At 37.1% G+C, this 23,139-nt stretch overlaps 1 protein-coding gene across 3 annotated transcripts in view; it reads right to left on the bottom strand.

Annotated features, from left to right (window-relative positions):
• Positions 1-2,492: 2,492 nt before the first annotated feature.
• CNDP1 (carnosine dipeptidase 1) overlaps positions 2,493-23,139 on the bottom strand; it is an 83,942-nt gene continuing 63,295 nt past the window's right edge. For all 3 annotated transcript variants that reach the window (XM_069094961.1, XM_069094959.1, XM_069094960.1), the window contains 6 exons: positions 19,731-19,815; positions 11,656-11,816; positions 10,235-10,399; positions 8,348-8,489; positions 5,247-5,394; positions 2,493-2,730 (listed from right to left, as the gene is read on the bottom strand). In XM_069094961.1, the coding sequence (XP_068951062.1) occupies positions 2,661-2,730; positions 5,247-5,394; positions 8,348-8,489; positions 10,235-10,399; positions 11,656-11,816; positions 19,731-19,815 (771 nt within the window). In that variant the 3' untranslated portion in view covers positions 2,493-2,660. The remainder of the gene's footprint in view (positions 2,731-5,246; positions 5,395-8,347; positions 8,490-10,234; positions 10,400-11,655; positions 11,817-19,730; positions 19,816-23,139) is intronic.

Here is a 23,139-nt window from a genome sequence, read left to right as displayed (position 1 = left end):
AAATCATAGACTCAGATGAAAATATGTAAATACACACACACAAAATTCTAATTCACAGATTCCATGTTGAGAATTCCTGTCCTAGATCTCCTGATATTACAGGGATATCAGTGGAGCCTTCATACTGTCCATTAGTCCTCCCCTATTCTCACTGTGTGAGAAGTCCATCCCTTTTCTTTAATTTTTTTATTCTAAACTTAAAACCAAACAAAATTATAATTTCCACATACAAAGCAGAACAGAGAAAGAGGACTGTATATGAAACCACAAATGTATTATACAGTTTTTTTATAAATTCACCCTGTAACTTTCAAAAAAATATAATTTGAATACTGTAATAAGAATATAAAGGGAAGTTTGGTAATAGGCCACTATGTGTACGGTGTCAAGAAAAATGAAGTCTGCTGACCTCTCTTTCATGCTAAGCAGGGGTTAATTAGTGACACAATCTACTAATTCAACAATATTAAGGTCAGTCCTTATCCTCTCATCCCCTTTGGATTGGATGGAAACTGTTTTAGTTTGCCTTTTTAGAAATCTTGAGATCAAGCTAAGGGAGGAACAGTTAAGGAACCAAAAGGATGTTTACCCTGGAGAAGAATAGACTTAAGGGAAACATAACTTCTCAAGTATTTGAAAGACTGGCATGGGGAAAAGAAATTAGACTGACTCTTTCTGGTTTTGGAGGGCAGAGAAGGAACCAATGAATAGATGTGATAGTGGAACAGATTTAGATTCTAATGCCAAGAAACATATTCTTACTCAGAGCAGTCTAAAAATGAGTCTGCCTAATGAGGAAAGAGGGTCTCCCTCAGAGACCATCTTTAAACAAAAGCTTACCAACTACTCATTGGATATACTGCAGAGAGGATTCTCATTCAAATACAGTTTGAGCCTGATAGCCTCTTGGGTCCCTTCCAACTCTGAGATTTTATGATTCTGTAAAACTTGTAGGGAGGCCATGGAAAATGAGGCTTAAGAATGAAATTCTCTTTCCTAAGGGATAATTTATAAAGCCTACGTGCTCCATCAAATCAAGTCATGTATTTGTTAAGCATTCATTATGTGCCAGACACTCTATTAAGCACTGGAGATACAAAGAAAGCCAAACTAGTCTTTGCCTTGAAGGCATCCCATTGTAATAGGGGATGAGCACATGCAAACAATTATGTACATGAAAGAAATAAACAAGGTATCCTCAAGATCTCTGGAGTACTTGAGAAAGTGCTGAATATGTTAGGTGGACTTCTACTGCAAACTAATGGGAGGACATGAACAAAAGCCTCAGCATGATAGGGAGGCAGGGATAGATGAATTGCAATATGGATTTTGGAAAAAAATTCCAACATCAGTGAGATCATAAATCCTTTTGAGTATTTGGGTGAACCTCTAGTGCAGGCAAAAAATAATAACAATAATAATTACATGCAAGTCACCATTACAGAAACAAAATCATGAGGAAGGCATTTTTGGGGGGACAAATCTAAATTCCTTTCCATTAGCATGATTTCAATAACTTAACTTTTAAAGGTTGAATTGATTTCTGTTTACATAAACTCAACTGTGAAAATAATTGCATTCTTTTTGTTTACACCATCAAATCCAATCAAGCCAAACTAGATGGTTAGCCAGAATGATTAATGAATGCAGCACTAGCTGAAAGCTCTAATTTCAAAATGTGTTCCTATTGTCAGGGTTGATTAGTTCTCAATCTAAAACTGATGCTGTTGAAAGCCTTTAGCAATTTAGATGTGGATAGTAAAAAAGCAAAATTTGCAATGGGGCAAGAAGGTTTCTATGGGGACTCTGCAGCTTCTCAGTAAATTTACCTATAGCCTAGACATGACATTGGGAATACAACTTTTCACAAATGCTCAGGATGAGTCTGCCTTCTAGACAGACTTAGTGGAAGAGACTGAAGCTTGAAGTTAATATAGTAGTATAGAGGAGTGGGGGGAGTAGAGGAAGGCATTGAACTAGAAACTCAGAGTGGCAATAGGAATTCTTCAGTGGTTAGGGTATTAATATTGATCATTTCACATTCAGAACTTCTCATGTAGCAGAAATAAATGAAATGGAGGTAAGAGGTTAATACTCTGCCATGCTATAGTAACTTTTCTGAAAATGAATCCATAGGGAAATCAGCATAGTCAGTGGTGGAGACCAGCATTTTTATTAATAATATAAAAAGAAATTTTGGTGATTGTAAGTGCTATGTAAGGACTGACTGCAGAGGGATAGAATTGTTAGGCAGGATTGTTAGGCATCATAAGCAGTTCAGGGCTACAAAGGCCAGGCTAATTCTGTGCTGATCAGATTGCCAGCTGAGAAACTAATTAAAGTAATTACCCTGTTCTCAACCTTTTCAAAAGGTTAAAATGGACTTAACTGGAATTGTTTTTGTAGCAGCAAGGTACAGGTAAGAATTAAATTGCTCAAAGTGATTTTGACTTAAGGCCACATGATAAGTGTCATTAAACATTGGCAACATCTTTGCTTTCAGAATGTTTTATTATTCGTCCAAATTTCCCAAGATAATTTAAATAAAGGGATTTAAACAAGCTCTTGACTGGAGAGGAAAGTTTTCCTGTATTTGGATGACATCCTTGTCCAGTAGGGTCTGGCAGTTTAGTAGTCTTGGGGTTGGAAGCTTGAGTAAGTTATGAATGCATCTTAGCCACCTCCAGGAAAAAGGCTGCAAACAGTTTGGAGCCCTCTATATAGTTGTACCTAATGCAAGAAAAAAAATGAAGAAAATTTCATTTCAGCTCAAACAAAAATGAAAAAGTTCAGTATTTGTAGAGGAATATTATAGTTTTAAGATCAAGCTGTTGTCTGCAACTTAATGTTCTGAGATCACAGGGGGAAAGTGATTTTGTTATCCACAGTGACAATATAATTATAAAGAGGACAGAAGTCAACAAATTAGTAGTTATGTGTTCTACTTTGTCACACGATCAAGGCGGTTATGGGTTTTACTGAGAGAAATGATGTCAAGACTTCTAAATTTTAGCATTCCTTTGTCCACCCCAATATGTAATACTTAGGATAGTTATACAATCTGAGAACAAACTATGCAATATGAAGAGTCTTAAAAGTGTTCAACCTATAGAAGAACAAGATCCATTTCACAATGGATAGCTATTGTGTAGCCAAAGGAAATAAAGAAACATTTCTCAAAAGAATTGGAGACTATTAATAAATATATACAAGATTGTTCCAAAACACTAGTACCAAGAAATGCAGATTAAAACAATTCTTGAAGTTTCATCCAATCAACAAGAATTTATTAAACCCCTACTGTGCACCCAAGCAGTTGGGATGAAAAGAAAGACAACTTATTCCCCGCACTCAAGGAACTTCCATTCTAATGGGCAGAGATGACAAAAGATGAAAATAGCCAATTTGGAGGGATTTCTGGAAGATAAGTACACTACTATGTAGTAGATTTACCATTTCCTCCTTCAGCTCCTTTTACAGATTAGGAAACTGAGGCAAATAGAATTTAAGGAGGATCACAGAGATAGTAAGTATCTGACATCAACTTTGAACTCAGGCCTTCCTTATTCCAGGTCTGGCACTCTATCCATTGAGGAAAAAAAAAAAAAAACATACTGTTGGGAGAAATGTGAACTGGAAAGCAATTTGGAATTTTAAAAAATGATTAAGATGTCCACACTTTGCCTCAGAGATTCCACTGCTGGGCATATACTTCAAGGAGTATAAGGACAGAAAGAAAGGTAGCATATATGTCAAAATATTCATTACAGCACTTTTTTTTTGGTATCAAAGAACTGGAAACAGTGGACTGAACAAATTGTGGAATATGAATGTAATGGAACATTGCTGTAGAAACGATGAATATGAAAGATTCAAAAAACATGGAAAGACATAACAATTGAAGCAGAATGAAGTAAGCAACTGGAGAGCAGTTTGGAACTATGCCCAAAGGGTTATAAAAATGTGCATACAGCTTGACCCAGCAATACCAATTCTAAGGGCTGTATCCCAAAGAGATCATACAAATGGGAAAAGGACCCGTAGGTACAAAAATATTTATAGCAGCTCTTTTTGTGATGGCAAAAAATTGGAAATCAAGAGAATGTCCATCAATTGGGGAATGGCTAAACAAGTTATGGTATATGAATGTAATGGAACACTATTGTGCTATAAGAAATGAGAGACATGTAAACTGATGCTGAGTGAGAAATTCTGAGAGCAGAACCAGGAGAACTTTGTACACAATTACAGACTAACTTTGATAGACTAACTTTGATAGACTCGGCTCCTCTCAGCAATGCAGGGTTATAAGACAACTCTAAAAGACCCATGATGGAAAGGGTTATCTACATTCCGAGAAAGAACTATAGAGTCTAAATGCAGATTGAAGCAAACTACTTGCTCTCTCTCTTTTGAGTTTTGTTTCATTCTTTCTTTCTCATTGTTCATGCCATTGGTTATAATTCTTCTTTACAACATGACTAATATTTAATGTGAAGGGATTTGTAGAACCTATATAGGATTGCATGCCTCCATGGGGGAAGGGGGAGGGAGAGGGAGGGGGAGAAAATTTGGAACTCAAAAGCTTGTGGAACCAAAATGTTGTAAACTAAAAGTAAATAAATAAATAAATTTATTAAAACAAACAAAAAAGAATAAAGTAAGCAGAGCAGGAAAATAATGTTATATGACTACTAATAGGAATAACAACAGCAAATAAAATTGAATACTGTAATTATAGTGACCAAGCTTGGCAATGGAGAAGAGGTGAAAAAATATGCCTCCCTTCCTTCTTTGACTAAGAGTGTTGAAGATTATATACACTACCACACATGGACTGTGTGTTGGTTATTTTTGCTGAAATGCCTTTTTCTTTTTTTGCTTTTTGGGGGGCAATTGGGGTTAAGTGACTTGCCCAGGGTCAAACAGCTAGTTTTTGTGTTAAGTGTCTGGGGCCAGATTTGAACTCAGGTCCTCCTGACTCCAGGGCTGGTGCTTTATTCACTGCACCACCTAGCCATCTCCCCTTTTTTCTTTTTTAACCTTTGTTACAAGTGATGGCTTACTGGTAGAAGAATGGGAGGGAATATATTAAAAAATGAAGATGACATGAAAATTAGATATCAATTAAAAATTTTTAAATGTTTGGTTGTTCTTAATTTGTGAACTGAATAGGGATCACTTCTGAGTAGGTACTCAATGATCCGGCAGTGAAGAGTTTCACCCCACCAAGTATTCCCATTAACCTGTTTATTTTCTCATTCTGAGAGTGTTCTCCATCATCAACAGCTCCTAGTGGTAGCATCATCACACTCTTTTGGATAATATCCTGGAATGTTTTAGCAATTGGAATAGTTGATCCATCTCGTATCATATCAGGATCTACTCCAAACACTGAAACACAGAAAAAGAGAAAGTGCTGCAAATAAAATAACCACCTGAGTACATTCAATTCAACAATCACAATCAACATTCCTTAGGTCTCACCTATGTGCTAGAAATGAGGATACACAGACAAGGACATACCCTACAGTAGCCCACTAGCCTCCTCTCTCTCTCTCTCTCTCTCTCTCTCTCTCTCTCTCTCTCTCTCTCTCTCTCTCTCTCTCTCTCTCTCTTTCTCTCTCTCTCTGACTCTGTCTTTCTACATCCCTATGTACCTACACACATAGATTTTATATATATATATGTATATATATACATATACATACATACACAGGTGTGTGTGTGAGTGTGTATCAGTAGTTTTCTAATACACTGTTGGCATCAACCTTTCTTTTAATGGTTTGGCATTTCAGAGATAGGGAAACCCTTTCCTAATCAACCCACACACATTTACCTAAATTACATTACTGCTTCTTGAATTAAATGGAAGAGAGAAGTATTTTTTCTTCTGAATTGTGTATATTAAGTTAACATTGTTCAAAGCAAGGAACTAGCTACAAATAGTATATTCAATGACCAAAAAAGAAGGGATTTGGTAACCTGCTTTCTGCATATAACTCAGAAACAACTGCTTTAGGGACTAAGCTTTAAATCAGAATTTTTGCACTTGAGGCAAGTGTCAAGAAAACCCTGGCGGTAGGGAGCAGGTAGCTATCACCCTATGGAAGGAGTCAGAGGTCTAGGGGCACCACAATGGCAATGATAGGGAGGCTGCTCCCTCTCCTAGCCAGCAGAGCACCTGATATCTTTCCATTTTAGTTAATCATTCTTGATTACTGGCATACTGTTAGACTTTTGGAGTCAGGAATTCCAAAATTCAAGTCTTGTCTCTAACATTTACTACTAGCTGTGTATATGACCCCGGTAATAACAACTTCTCATTACCACCAGTGACTCACTAGGACTTCTGAGTCAAAAATGGTCTGTACTGATTGCTGCTCTGCCCTGTAAAATGAAGAGAATTCTTACTAACTGATGAAATAAAGATCTCATTTTTATTAAATATGTGCTAAGATCAATTGTTTCTTCTTATCTGGCATTCAAAGAGCCTTGTTAGAGCTGGTATAGTGATTAAAGCTGGAGAAGCCCTTAGTTATCATTTTGTCTAACCCTCTCATTTTACCGAGGTGGAAACAGAGACCCAGAGTTAACTCCTAGACTCATACTAACTCCTGGTCTGGTGCCCTTTCAATCATGTTGCTGAAATATATAGACTCCCTCAAGGGCTTTCTAAACCAGTCCATTTGGTCTCATGACTCAACATAAGCAGCTGAGTGTGAAGGGACAATCCTCAGTCCTTCTATGTGTACTCTGACCCCAAGGTCACCTACCACCACCATTCTGTGTGTGTGTGTGTGTGTGTGTGTGTGTGAGAGTCTGAGAGACAGAGAGAGAGAGAGAGAGAGAGAGAGAGAGAGAGAGAGAGAGAGAGAGAAAGAGAATTTTGAGACCTGAGAGAGAAGGGAAAGCAGAGAAAGCAGATCTTAGAGGGAAGGAAAAGGTCCCTGAGGTTTGGAAGGCAGGGGTGTCTACAGATAGACAAGGCCCTCCAGCAGGGTCTCTGGTACTGCATCATTCACCTGCTTTGCCCTCCCTAAAGTGGCCCCCACCTCCATCCCTCAATGGGTAGATTATGCTGAGAAGTCCCTGAAAAGGCCTTTCCCTTCAAGAACTCTTAGGGTGTGGATGGCATTTCTCCTTTACTGTTGCAGACTGTCCCCTGAAGTACTCTTACTCTATTCAAAGGGTTCTCTTCACTTTTAACCTAGTACTTCTTCCACTCCAAAATTCCCTCTGAAGGAAAGGTTGAGAAGCCAAGAAGGGTAAGACAATCAAGGAAAGGAAAAAGTCCCTGGGATAGAGGAGGCAGAGGTGTCCCCAGGAAGGCCTAGCCCTCTAGCAGAAACCAAGGGTCCATATCCATTCTTCCATTCAGTCCATCTGAACTGTTTACCTTCTTTTCTCGGAGCACATGATGCTGAAAACCAGCCCCTGAATGAAAATCACCAAGGGCTGATTTTGGGCAGAAAACTATTCACCAGCATTATAATAATGAGTCTCCAGTTCCTCTTGCATACAGGGGAGGGCAGCCCAGTCTACCTTCAGACATAGAACTATTAAGGATTAGTTTTTCTCAATAAATCACTTCTAAACCCACAACATATTTTGTTGTAATATTGTCTCCTTCACATCCACAAGATTGACAGAAAGACAACTAAAATTCTCTGTTAAAAACTAGGTAAGCTCTATCTACAGCACTCCTGTGGTCTCCCAATATAATAAGCCTGTCAAAAAGTTAAAGACATGAACCTGGCAAGACCGAGTTTTGATGAAGCCATTCCGGTTCTTAGTGATCACCATTTCATAATCTAGATGTTCACTAACCATAGCTTTGTTATATCTTCTATAACTTTGGCAGGAATAGGAGTCAATGTCATTGATCTGTAGTTTGCAGATGCAATTCTCTTCCTCTTTTGAAAACCAGGGAGATTTATCCTCTCATTGTAACATTCCAATTCACCATTATCTTTGGACAATTATCAGTGAATCACTGATACTGAAAGCAGCCTGACCACCTCCCTTAATTTGGGAAAACTCTGTAATTATTCTAAATAACAACATCCTGTCTTCCCTGTATCCAGAAGGTAGCCTTTGTCAAAGGCTTCAAACAGGTTCCCTGCAACACTCCTGAGTGTGGTTTTCTAAGTCAACATGTGGCCTGCAGGGATCTTTATGCATAGTTTCATGTCCCACAATTCTATCTGAGTTTGACACCATTGGTTCATATCACTATAATTTTTAAATGCTTTTCTGAACTTTAAAAAAATGTTCCTTTTACTGCTGAGTACAAACCCTTTGCCATATTCCATGTTGTGATATCAAAAATCCCTAAATGTTCTACCTGTCTTGATTGCTCTTCTTGCAGCCACATACTGAAGATCATGAATATTAGCAATCCATGGGTGAACTCCCAGCGTCATGGTGACTTTCAATTTGTTGGAACTATTGCGCTGAGAAAATATATCCTCAAGGTACTTTTTCACCTGGAAGACAACATCTCTGTCAGAAATACAAAAATTTTCTATTTATTCCCTCATTTTACTCACCCTGTTTAACCTCCATCATCTTCATTTTCCTCATCTGTAAAATGGGCATAATAGTGGCACCTACATCACAGGTTTATTGTGAGAATCAGATGAAGTCATGTATGTCAAATTTTGCCTTGCCAAATTTATAGTGCCATATATTTGTCTATGATATAAATGCCATTTCATTATTATTTTTATTATATGCCCGCCAATCATTCATAATAATATTTGGATGTTGGAAACAGGGTAAAATTGCTTTGTGACATCTCAAGTTGATTTTATATCAGTGTAGAGAGAGCATATTATACTAAATATTGTATCAGATTGTAGCAACTTGCAAGTATATTGTTAGCAACCATACTTGTCCATAAGTGGCCTGACCCCTATGGCCAAAATCATTGAGCTTCATTTAATTATAAAGTCCAAAATCCTTCACCCATAAAACACAAAAATTTTAAATTTGCAAAAGAAGCTGCCAATGATGCTTACAAGGTATTACCCTGCTACATATTTTGTGAAACAGTCTAAAATGTTCCTAAAAAAGGCCCAAGTACTACCGTGTTTCCCCAATAATAAGACACTGTCTTATTATTTTTTTGGACAGAAAAACACCAGAGGGCTTATTTTCAGGGGAGGGCTTATTTTAATGAACATTGACAGCAATCTTAATAAACAGGTAAATGTGAACAAAAAAATGTACCTTTATTCAATAAGCAAATCACTGGGGAAGAACAGGATGACGTGCTCACTGCTGCAGCTCTGATTGGATGCAGCTCGGAGCACAGCGTGCGTTTCATGGGGGGGGGGAAGGGACGGTGCATACAGAGGGTACCTTAATGTAGCGTGTAGCGCAGGGGATCACCTTCACTACAGTAGCAATCTCAATAGGGCTTATTTTCGGGGGAGGGCTTATTTTAGAGGAATCTTACACAGTAAGGGGAGGGCTTATTTTCAGGATAGGTCTTATTATTGGGGAAACACAGTAGGAGAAATACTGCACCCTCCCCTCTACCATTTTGCACCCTTGGTGCATCCCTTCACCTCCCCCTATCAAAATCTGCTCTATTCCCTCAGGGCCCTTCTCTCATTAATCAAATATATTTATTCAAATTGAGAAAATAATGTTGTAACTTCTCCCAGATAACATTTACCTTCTAACTATTGCTTTCAGTATTGGAATTTCACATACCAGTGAGATGGTGAGATGTTATTTCAAAATCACCCAGGCAGCCTAAGCATAGGGGCAGCTTTGCCTAATTAACTATCCTATATATGAAAAAGTTTTTCTTGGCTCTCCAGCAATGACTGATCCTACAGTCAACAACTGTCTCACAAATGAAATGCAGTTCTAAAGCCTAAGAATTTGTTTTCTGATATGGGATACTAATGCAAATTACAGTAGATTTCTAGTATTTCCCTTCAATAAAAAGTGATGAATTTGCAGGATGACACAGGATCATATGGATCACACAGATTTTGGACTAGAAAAGAACTTAAAGGTCATTTTAGCCTAAATCTCTAATTTTACAGGTAAGGAAACTGAGGCCCAGAAAGGTCAAATGATTTGCGAAGGTCACATTATAGCTATATTGTGTCAATGTCAATAAGCTAATTGTTCATTTGTGACATATATATTATATACAGTTCATAATTATACTTTTATTGATAGAACAGCAGTAAATTAATTCATCTTTTGTTACCTGTGTCTCCACAACAGAAATATTCATGTGAGGCACTAAGCGGATTGAAAATTTTCCTATTACTTGGGCAGGTATGACTGTTTTAGCTCCTGGTTCATCAAATGCTCCTTCAATCCCATGGATAGAAAGAGATGGGTACCGCCACAGGTGCATGAGGATTTCCTCCTAAATGAAACAAAGTGATTAGAGGAATACTCAGTGATTGAGTGAGGACTCCTTAAGTTGAATCTTAGGAAGCAGTATCACCAGGTATAATGTATCAGAAAATATCTGAAATGGATCTGAATAGACCCTCATTACAGAGGTTGTTTTCTTTGTTGTAGAACTGGGTATTCTGTACTTAAAAGGTAAAGAGCTGGGCGGCCAGGTGGCTCAGTGAGTAAGAACACCGGCTCCAGTGTCGGGATGACCTGCAGATCAAATCTGGGCTCAGATACTTAGCACCCACCCAGAAATAACTGGCTGTGTAACCTTGAGCAAGTCACTTAACCCCGATTGCTTAAGAAAAAAAAAAGGTAAAGGGAATTTTTCTGGAACTTTTATCTGGCAATAGGGAGGTTCCAGATTTAAATCTACATCACCAATAATTAGGAATTAATTCAACAAACATTAAATGCCATTGTTAAACAATGGGGTAGATATAAAGCTTAAATAGGACTCAATCCTTGTCCAGATACATAGCACAAAACCATAACTCTAGAGCTGGAAGAGCTTAAACATTCATCTAATTCAACTCTCTCTTTTTACAGATGAGAAAAAAAAGCCATAGAGAAGCTAAATGACTTGCCCAACATCACCCAAGTAATAAGAGGGAGAGCCAGGATTTAAATGTACAACATATCCTGTGACTCCAAATTCAGTCCTCTTTCCACCACACCTTGATGCTTTCCCTTTAAAAAAATAAAAATAAAATAACAAATTTTTAAAATTCTGCACATAGTACAGAAAGTATCTAGTAGATATTTGTTGAAATGAAACAATTTGTTGAGAAGTCTTCAAAAAATTCTTTTGAATTTTGGAACAGTTGTCTTCTTGCCCTAAGTCCTCCAAAGATAATCAGAGGGAAGAAATGCTGTTTCCCAGTTAGGAACTCCTCCTCATCTGTCCCAGAGAAAAGAGCCATAATTCCCAAACACCATACCATGAACATTTCAAAAAGAATCTAATTTTTCTGAGTGCCAACACTACCCTTGTTTAAGCTCCTTTACAACTGGGGTAGGTTCCCAAGACCCAATGCTCTGATTACAAGAAGCAAGAACTTACAGAATGGTCCCACATGGCACAAACCATTACTAAGTGCTCAAATTTCAAAGGTGCAAAGATTTTTTTTTTTGTCTCTGAAACCCAAACTGGACATGGAAGAACTGAATTCATCTTTCCCATAACTCTCTTTCAGATCATCAATCAAGTTGTCATTGTACCTTGGTGTCAAATAGGAATTTTTCCACTTGGCTACTATTTTGATATTCTTCTAGGTTCAAATCAATAGCTTCATACATCTTCTTTTCCTCTTCTGAAAGGGGAGCCACATCATTATAGATTCCAGGGATCAGAATATGGCCTGATGAATCTACCAGGCTGCCTACAAAAGAATGCATCAAGAAGAAAGATAATTTAATTCAATTTGGTTCAACAACCATATATTAAATGCCTTCCATGTGTAGGAGGCAGGTAGATGGTTCAGTGGATAGAGTGCTGAGCCTAGTATCAGGAAGACCTGGGTTTAAATTCAGTCTCAGACACTCACTAACTGTGTGATCCTGGGCAAGTCACTTAACCACTGTTTACCTTAAGCCACTGGAGAAGGAAATGGCAACCATTCCAATATCTTTGCCAAGAAAATCCCATGGACTGTATTGATGTCCATGGGATCAAGAAGAGCCAGAAAAGACTGAACAACATGTGTAGGCTACTATGCTGAACAGTAGGGATACAAAAATAAAAATAAAAGAATCACTGCCTTCAGGGAGTTCACATTCACAAAACAGCAATGTGCAATGATAATTAACAGTCATATAGAATTAATCGGAGGAAGAGGGACAATAACCATCAGGAAGATTAGGAAAAGCCTTTTATAGAAGTGATGCCTGAGCTGAACCTTGAAGGAACTTAGGGATTCTGGGAGGCAGAAGTAAGGAGGGAAAACTGTCCAGGCCTAGAGGACAGAAGTTTAGGGCAACAGAGCTGGTCCATGGCATGGCCTAGTCAATCATTTCAGCAATCATTATAATGGGTACTGTTCACCATAGCTAAATCTGTCACGCAGCAAGAGAGATAGATAGATAGATAGATAGATAGATAGATAGATAGATAGATAGATAGATAGATAGATAGGTGACAGACAGACAGATAGATATGCATGTGTGTTTATATTTTTAAAAAATATTTTATTTTTTCCTCAGTTACATGTAAAGATAATTTTTAACATTCATTTTCAAGAAATTTTGAGTTCCAAATTCTCTCTCCCTCCCTCACCTCTACCTCTCTGAGATAGTAAGCAATTTGTTATAGGTTATACATATTCAATTATGCAAAACATTATATGTATATAATATATATACATACATATATAAGGAGAGATTTACATACATATACATGTGTGTGTATTTGATCAAAGCCAAACAAATGAGAAGATTAACTCGCCACAGGTTGGTTATTAAATGGACCTAATCTAAGTCATTTTTCTCTTAAATGAAATTACCAAATTATCAAATTTACTGATTAAAAACAAACAAACATGTTTCACTTTCACAAACTAAATCATGTATAACTTACAAATATCACCTGGCAGCTATCATTTTTTTTTTTGCAGGAATTAGTGCTATGATCAAGAAGCTTTAATTCAAACTGAATTAACTTTTAGAAATCTGTTGCAATAGAGTAATGATGATTCGTCAAATATTTATCCACAGGAGATAAACATAATCAGGTCTTTGGTCCTTATTTCAAATTTTATGTTATTAATAAAGATGGAAAAATGAATCTGAATGATAGATACACAAAAACAATTTGCTATTTATCTCTTAAGAATTTAGTTTTTTGCTCACTTCAATATAGGGTTGGCAAATGTGTATTCAACCTCCCTACCTTCTTTGTAGAGATGGAGGACTAGGAATGGAGAATATCACAAATAGTGCCAGACATGGTTCATGTGTTGGTTGGTTTTACTGAACTACTTTTTTTCTCTCTTATTTTAAATTCATTTTACAAGGGATGGCTCACTGTATAGGGAAGGGGCAGAAATACAAACAAAAATAATACATAAAATGTCAGTCAAAATTTAAAATAAAGTATATATACAAAAATGACATAACTGGGTAGTAAATTTGGAGGAAAGTAATGAAAAAAAGGGTTGTTTTTTTTTTTTTTGCCTTTTGGAGCGCAATTGGGGTTAAGTAACTTGCTCAAGTTTACATGGCTAGTTTTTTCGTGTGTGGGTGTTAAGTGTCTGAGGCCGGAACCGAACTCGGGTCCTCCTGATTCTGGGGCCGGGCTGGTGCTTTACTCACTGTGCCATCTAGCCATCCCTGAAAAAAGTTTTCTAATCAATTCATTTGGAAAATTCAGACTTACTTTCACTTGTATCTAGTCAGTTAATGGAATATTCATAAAGTCAAAGCCCCTTGTAAATACAAACATAATATTAAAAAATTGAAATAAATGTTAGAGGAAGGAAAAAATTACTGCTATACCTTAGAATCTTAATAATTATGAAGCAGGAAATTGAATCACAGAAACTTGGAGTTAGAAGACACTTTAGAGGTTATTTGATCTAATTTCAGAAGAAATCGTGATGATATAGTGCCATGTGACCTTGGACAAATCACTTACCCTCTCTAGGACTCAGTTCTCTCATGTATAAAATGAGGAAGGTGTAGGAAATTGGGCCAGATTATCTCTAAGTAACATTCCTGCTCTGAATCTATGATCCCATGAACTAGTATCACAGATTCAAACCACCTCCACTTCTCAACTGACCAGCCTGTATGAGGAGAGTTGAATAAATTTATTTGGTGCTATGAAATTGCAGCTTAAGCAAGCTAACGGGTTCACAAACAGGCATATATGTGGTCTGGCCTGTGATAGTTTTTATTCAGAAAAGCAATCATCAAAAGCATAGATTACTAACAGTTAGTCTCTATCTAAACAGACCAACATTGAGAAGAGATCTAACAATTGCTCAATTTAATTAATGACAAAAGCCCTTTCAGATAATTTAAGTTAAAGGGGGGGAAACCATTTTTTGTAGCTGAATTATCAGGATTGACTATCGTTGATTAAAATAACAACAACAAAAAATTCCAGATTATTTGCCAAATTTCCTTTTCACATTGGGGTTGGTAGGCAATATCCTTGATGGTGAAAACTATATAACTCTTTACTTGACTTTAAAAAAAAGGAGGGGAGGAGATTGGGAGTAATGAATGACCAGATGATTAAAATACAGCTGGAGCTAAAATAAAAGTACTCTCAGCAGGATGTAAGGGGTATATGAAATGGAAATGAGCTGGGATATTTTCCCTGTGACTTGAGCAGGTATTGTTAGACATGGCTATAATGGCGGACATAAATTTAGTTGTCCTTAGCAAATTAGGATGTGATGTAAGAGGAAATGGCTCTTCATACACTCACTCTACTTCACCAGGAAAATTGCTCCAGCCTCAGAACTCACACTGTATTTTAAAATCACTCATTAATTCTGTTCCCACAGGGTGTAAAGAAACCTTCCCAGCTGCGAGCTCAGGAGTAGTTGGTTGAATACACCCTGCCAGAAGAGAAATATTATTTGCTCATTTTCCTTTTCCTTTTAATTAACTCACAGAGAAATTTGATTAGAGAGAGCTATTGAGTATTTCTCAGTAAATTCTGCTTTAACTGAAAGACCATCACTAAGGATGGGTAATGGGAAAACATTGATATATACTCTATTCAGAAATCATTCTGTTTTACATATCCTGTTTTCAGTAGTTCTCTGCCCTAGTTCTTTAGTATTGAGTGAATTTGCATGAAAACAGGATGCTTAAGAGTTCATTTTCTCCCACTGCACATTTTCCACTTGAAAAAATAATCCCTGTACGTGATATAATTTCTACAGCAACCATCACATCCAAGAAGATCATAACCTCAAGAAATGAATGGTAGGTTGATAGTACTGCCTTTTCAAACTGCATATAATAAATGTAATTCTTAATCCTTAATAGTCTTCTTTGGAATTTTAACAGCTTAAGTAATATCCAATATTTGATACTTATAAAAATACCCTTGCTCAATTCTCCCTTCTGCTACATTGCCTCAGGAGGACCATGCAGGGCAGAGAACATCTCTTCAAAAGGGAAGTGTCATAGTTAGAAAGCTGAAAGGGAACATAAAGGTCACCTTAATATATCTGATCCTTTCATTTTGCAGATGTGGAAACTGAGGCACAGAAATTAAATGGCAGAAATTTCTGGCAGAAAAGGCCAGAATCATAACTAAGGTTGGGCAAACTTGTGCTTTGTCTCAGGGTGCTAAATTTGTGATCTGCAGTTGCTTTTTTTTAGCAGCTGAGAAACAACTGGACTTAGCACTTTGTTAACAATAACTATTGACTAAGATGGGAACCTACCAAATAGTGTTTCCTCCCAGTAGTGGTCACACCTTAGGTGAGATCCTCTAAGTCCTAAGGTCTTCTTCATTCCTGCCAGTAACTGTCACATATTGTGCCTCTTCCCTCCTCTCACTATCCCCTCAAAAAAAATTGCTAGTTACATCTCTGTGGATCTCCCAGATTGAAGAGGGGAAGAGCATGGTGGAATCAGAGAGCCTGATTCTACTTGACTTTCTGTATCTCTGTTGCCCTCTTTGTCATATTTTAAATATGTACAACTGGTCATCAAGTTGTGGATCCTAAATCAGTAGTGAGTGATCCCTCCACAACATCCCACATCTCCCCACAGGGCAGAAAGAGTTATGATTGTGCCTTGATAAATGCTACATTTCAGAATGTTGGGGCCACATATATGTGTGTATGTACAAAGCATACACAAATCCTACAAATAGCAACATTCCAAAATCACTCAATTTGTTGTGAATTTCTCACTTGATTTGTTCTGAAAATTAAAGAAAGTAAAACAATGTGCTTTTTATATTCCATTCATGAACCCCACACTGGCATTCCTTAGCAATGCACTATGCATTTGTTGGACTAAATTAAATTCTATGCTTGATTTAAGCCACACGTTCTAAAAAAGAAATCATGAGCCACAATCATGCTTGGGGAAAAAATTGAAATGTACTACTAATGATTTGATGATGTAGTGTTCTTAGAGAAGGGAAAATTGGTTCAGATAAAACAGAAAATGAACTCTTTTTTTTTTAAAGCGTTGAGCTCCATATTTTCTGAATTCGGCTGGAAACTATTTAAATATTTGGGAAGAGAATCACTCACAATATTTCTCTCCAAAACTAAAAAGTACAGGGAATTTTGTCAGGGACTCAGATTTTAGAAGAATTAAAAGACTGCTATAAAATATAATAAGAAAAATAATAATGGCTTACATTTGTACATAATTTTGTAGTATACACACACACCTACCCACACATTATCTCATTTGACATAGACATAGCAGCTCTGTAAAGTAAGCAGGGAAAGGTATTATTATTATTATTATTCCCATTTTATAGATGAGAACGCTGACTGGAAATGACTTGCCCAGGACCACAACAACTATTAAGTACTGCAACCAGCCCTAGAACTCAGGTCTTTTGAGTCACAATAACCTCTTGTCATTGGATACAGTGTAGGAAGGAGAAAAGGATATGGGATTTGTAGTCAGCAGACACAGGTTTTTGACCTTGCCCTTCCACTTTCTGCCTGTGTAACAATGAGCAGTGCACTTCATGCTTTCTCCTTTGTAGCACTTCTGCAGCACTCACATCTCAGGACACAAACACTCTCTCCTATGGGGTAGGTGGTGGATGGGAAGGCACCACAACTAAAAGTTTAAAGGAGGCTATAAGGATGTTAAAGCATTGGTACCAGGCTCCAAAAAACCACATTAATACTATACCCAGAATAGGAACTCATTAGAGCTGTTCTGAAGTTTGGCGCTATCTAAAACAAACTTGAAAAGCATGCTGTGAACCACCGCTGCAGCCTCCTTCATGGGGAGTCATGGGGATCAGCAGCAGTGAAACCTGTTTGTTAGCAATTGCAGTTCTGTTTAGGTTGCAAAGGCAGGGACCAGAATCTTAGGAAACCCTACTTCCTGTGTCTCTGGAATCACTATAATGGAAAAACTGCCAAAGTGGATTGGCAGTACCTACATTAGAGGAGTTAATAACAGGCTGCTACATGTTATAGTGGGAAAAATGCTAGAATTGGAGTCAGGGGAGCTGGGCTTAAGTCTTAATTCTGCTCCTCCAAAGATTATGGAATCTGAGAGTTGGAAGGAACTTTAGCAGCCACCTAGGTCACCCAACACGTGAAAGGGATGCCACTGCAAGATTCTTGACAAATGGTCATCCAGTCTGTGGAGAATCCCTAATCTCCTGAGATAGCTTCTTCCACTTCTGGACAGCTCTGAGTGTTAGGAATTTTTTTTTCCTGTAATCAAACCTCAATTTATCTCTTTCCATTTCTATTCATGGATCCTGGTTTTGGCCTTTGGAACCAAAAAGAATAAGGCTAATCTAATCCCTTTTCCACATTCTGACCTTTGAAATACTTAAAGATAGCTATCATGTATTCTGCTCCTCCCCACCCTTAGTCTTCTTTTCCCTAAATTAAATATCCCCAGTTGCTTTTTTTTTCCAACCAATATTCATGTACTCAAGGTATTTAACCATCTATGTTGCCTTCTTCTATGCTTTCCAACTGATCAATGTGCTTCTTAAACTATGGCATTGTTGTTCAGTCATTTCAATAGTGTCTGACTCTTAATGACCTCATTTAGGGTTTTCTTGTCAAGGACACTAGAGTGCTTTGCCATTTCCTTCTCTCGCTTTATTTTACAGATGAGAAACTGAAGCAAACAGGGTTAAAGGGACTTGCCCAAGGTCGCAGAGATAGTAAGTGTCTGAGGTCACATTTGAATCCAGGAAGATGTCTTCCTGACTTCAGGCCTGGTACTCTATCCACTGTGCCATAAACTATGGCTCCCAGAATTGAATATAATATTCCAGATGTGGTCTGACCAGGCCTAAGTGCAGAATGACTATCATCTCCTTATTCCTAGAAACTGTGTCTTTCTGAATGTAGCCCAGACTTTTTGGTTGCCACATCACACTGCTAACTCATATTGATTTTGTAGTCCATTGACCTCTGTATTTTTTCAGATCAACTACCTAACCAAACATACCTCCCAAATTCTCTATATATGATATTGATTGTTTGAACCCAAATGTAAAGCAATGACTTTATCCCTATTGAATATCATTATTAGTTTCAGTCCAATGCTCAACTATCAAGATCTTTTTAGATCTTGACCCTGACATCAAATTTGTTAGCTATCCCTTCAAGCTTTGTGTCATCCACAAATTTAATGAGAATGCCATCTGTGTTTTTATCCAAATCAATATTAATGGCCCTGGACGAAGCACAGGTGCCTGAGGCATTCTCCTAGAAACCCTCTGCTGAGCTGACTTTGAACCACTAAAGATAACTGAGTCCAGCCATTCAACCAGTTCTGAATCCATCTAACTACATGATGATCATCTAGTCCATATCCTTCCATCTTCTCCATAACAACAGCATGAGATACTTTTATCAAAAACTCTGCTAAAAAAACTTAGGCAAGCTCTCTCTGGAGCATTCTCCTGATGTACAGCTTAGTACTCATGTTATGAAAAGGAAATAAAGTAAGTCTGTCATCACCTATTTTTGATGAAGCCATGCTTGCTCTTAGCGTTCTAAATGTTCTCTAGCTATGTCTTTAATGACATGTTCTAGAATTTTTCAAGGAATTGGGGTGAAGTTCACTGGCTTATGGTTTTCAGACTACTTTCTTCCCTTTTTATGGAAAATCAGGATATTTCCTTCCCTTCAACTCTTGTTACCTTACAACTTATTACCTGCATGTCCTTAGACAAATCACTTAATTTCTCTGTGTCTTGATTTCCTGTAAAATGAGGGGTTCAGAATATCCTTTACAACTCTAAACCAAAAATTCTTTTAGTCTTTCAGATTTCTTGATGCCCATTCTATTGCTATCCAAATTTGACCTGTGCTTTCCCAACTTCTTTTAAAAAATACAAGGTTAACAAAAGAGGAGTCTGGGAGGAAAAGAAGATAGATTTGACTAAAGTCTAAGTAAAGAATTGGGGTTATTTAGCCTGGAACTATATGTAGGAAGATTAAGGTCAATGCCCTCCTTTGTCTCTCGTCTATTCTGCCTTCCTTCAAAACTGTGCAGGTTGTGGAGTCATGCAGCACTCAGAGATTAAAATCAAGTTGAATTTTAGGGAATTCATTTATGCTTAAATGATGACTGATAAATGAAATGAAATAAAGTGTTACCAAGAAGGGATACCAAATCAGCCATTGGCTCATTGAGGATGCCACCAAAAGTTCCTGAATGAAAATCTTGATCCCTGCATTTCACCTGAAAGAAAAGAGACAAGTGACTTACTGATTTTTGCTTTTTTCTTTTCTCTTCTTTTCTTTTTTTACCACTCTAACACTAGCTTTCTAGGTAAGAAAAAAAAGACAGAACTCAAGCAACAACACCCATACTTTCTGAAGCCGTATAACCTTTTTTAGCTTATTGACCTTTCTTCTTTTTATGATCAAATATTGTGAATTATATATATATTATATAATACCTAATTCCTCCATTTCACCATCATCCACTCTTTCCTCAGTTCCCTAAAATCTGGCTTCTATTCTATGACTCCACTCTTGGTATAGAGGAAAGAACACTGGATTTGAGATCTGAATATCTGAGTTCTATCACTGTCACTTACTGGCTTTGAGACAGTTCTTCCTTTTGAATTCACTATTTCTATTAGTAGCACTAGTAGCCACCCAGTCTCCCATGTTTGAAACTTTGGTGTTATTTGAATACAGATGATCTTCCTCTTCACACCCAATCATTTAATAAATGCAAGTGAGTAATTCTACCACTGCGACATGTATCACAGTCACCTCTTCTTTATTTCTCCTGCCTGTTATACCTGTCCAACCTCTCATTACCAGCTGAACTACCATAATAGCCTCCCATCTTGTTCTCCAACTTCTACTCTCTGACCTCTAGTTCATCTTCTATGCTGATGCCAAAATCATTTTCCATATGCATAGCTCTCACTTTTACTCAAAACCACACAAAGGATTCCAATTGTCTATTCAATGAAATTCAAATTCTATAGCTTGGTATTCAAGTACCCTCCATAGCAAAGTTGCCTTTAAACATGTTTATAGCCTTGTGTCATACTACTTTCTTCCACATGGCCTATATTCAGGTCAGACTGGATTACTTGTCATCTTTTGTACATACCCTACACTTTTCTGCTTCTGGGTCTTTGCTGATGCTGTTCCCTATGTCAGGAATGCTACTTCTCCCCAGCCTGCTCTCCTGCTGATTCCTACTTCCCATCTCTTAAAGCCCAAATTAAAACTTACCTAATTTTTTAGCCAGTAACAGCATTTCCCTGTTGGAACACCATCCAAGACTTCAGTTTTCCACATCTCAAATTATTTTGTATTACAGGTTTTTGAGCATGCATTATATATCCCCCTATTAGCTATAAGTTTCATGGAATCAAGAATAGTGTTTTATCAAAATGTAAAAACACCTTTTGTGCTTAACACACAGTCAATATTTAATAGATGTTTTTAAATGGAAGTCCTTTAGACTTTCTTTTAATGTCTCTTAGATCCATTCTTTCCTCTCCATTCCTATTGCTATCACCATACCTACCTTCATGCCTAAGTGACCTCAAGCTCTTAATCAGTCTTTTTCTTTTCCAATTCACCTTTTATAGCACTGCCTGATTAATCTTCTTAAAATAAAACTTTCATGAGTTTCATCCCCTTTTACTTGGAAAGATACAGTCCCTGATATCATGGAATATATAGTTTAGTAACAGCCTAAAACAATTTATCTGACAAACCCCACCCAACAATGATTTTTAATTCCTTAAAAATTTGTGTGGCTATTCTGTGCCTAGCTCATCCTTGATCAAAACTTTTCTTTACATTGCTCTCTCAGGCTTTCTTGGAGGAAGTTAAAAAATATATTTCTGTTTCCATATGTTGGAATATTATAGGAAATGAACTTTTAGATCTCGTAGTTGATGGAGGCATACCCTTCTTTAAAGTAATCAATCAGAAAGTGTTAAGAAGAAAGATAATGGCCTAATAATGGCTGGAGAGTTAAAGTAATTTAGCTAGTCCTTCAGCAGATTAATGAATAAAGAGAAGAATGATGGGGCTAACCTCTAAGGAACTCTAGAGGACCTGATGATTGAACCACAAGAGGACAAAAGTTTGAATGTCTCTCTGGTATCAAAATATTTTAGGAAAATTCCTGTTTAGTGGGGAAGGACCTTAAATCATTCATTCCCCTGACTCAGGTGATCAGTACAATGTTTTCTTTTGATGGTAATGGTGGTAGTGTTTAATGTTTTACTTATGCTTTTTATCTTTTATAACACTATCACTTCCCAATAACTGCTATGATCTACCCATCCCATAGAATTCTTCCCTGGAACAAAGAAAGAAAGAAGCAAATCAAACCCACAGTAGAGTTATGACAATAACATCAGACAGATTATGCAATATTTTTCACTTGTAGTCCATAAACTCTTTGTAGAGAGGTTATTGTCAAGTCAACAAGCATTTATTGAGCACTTGCAGTGTGCCACTCACTGTGCTAAGCACCAAGGATATACCACCACCACCACCACCCCTCCCTCCAAAAAAACCTGGTCCCTGCTCTCAGTCACAGTCTATTAGGGGAGACAGCCTGAAAACAAATATGCACAAACAAGTAACATACAAGATAAATTGGAGATAATCAACAGAGGGAAGACACCATTTTCTAAATTACTGACATGGTTTTTCTCTTCATTGGAAACCCCTGCTGTCTACTGTACCTCACTACTAGGCCTTCCTTGGCATTCCGGTGAAATGCCAGAAGGTAATCAGAGCAAATTGAGACAGTGGCGAATACATTCTCTGAATGAAAGTTTCTGATTTTGTCATAGAATAATATTTTTAATTCAAAGAGAAAATAGTAAATTCTGATTATGTTTTATTATGTTTCATGCATTTTAATTAATGAGATGAGAATTGAATTTACCCATAGGATTCAGTACTTGACAACTTAAAAAAATACTTTCTTCTTCAGAGTAAAAAAACTTCAATTACTTCCACAGTCAATGAGGTGACACTATTTGATGCTATCGAAATGGCAGTAATTAACAGTACCACTTAGGAAATAATGCTTTAAGGGCCTCTTGCTCTCTGGTTTAGCTTAATTCAGAATTTAAGATATGCAAAAATCCCTAGGAATAATGATATCTGGGGCAATGGATGTTCTCCTCAGCATTTGGGGAGGTGGTGTTACCTATTCTCACTAGTGACTTCACATTTTGCATATATTTTGTAGTTATATGTGTGTGTTTGTTTTCCTTTGATAGGGTATAAGCTCCATGGGGGCTGTTTCCTTTTAATCTTTGTATATATGCCCAGTGCCTAGTACACAATAGGTGCATGATGAATGTTTGTTGAAACTAAATCTTTACAATCACAGTTGGTAAAATAGTAAAGTACCTTAGATCTTTCAGAGACTGGGTACATGTGTGTGTATTCAAACATGTATATATGCATGCATAAAGATGCATGTATGTATACACACATATATAGTTTATGTATGTACATACACACACATATATATACATATATATATATATATACATCTTATATA

The sequence above is a fragment of the Petaurus breviceps genome, unplaced genomic scaffold, assembly GCF_028583685.1.
Source record: "Petaurus breviceps papuanus isolate PSGF00001 unplaced genomic scaffold, PetGlider_PUasm1.0 224, whole genome shotgun sequence".
Taxonomy (NCBI): Eukaryota; Metazoa; Chordata; class Mammalia; order Diprotodontia; family Petauridae; genus Petaurus; species Petaurus breviceps.
Note: the sequence above shows the minus strand (reverse complement) of the source record. Positions and strands in the feature narration are given on the sequence as shown.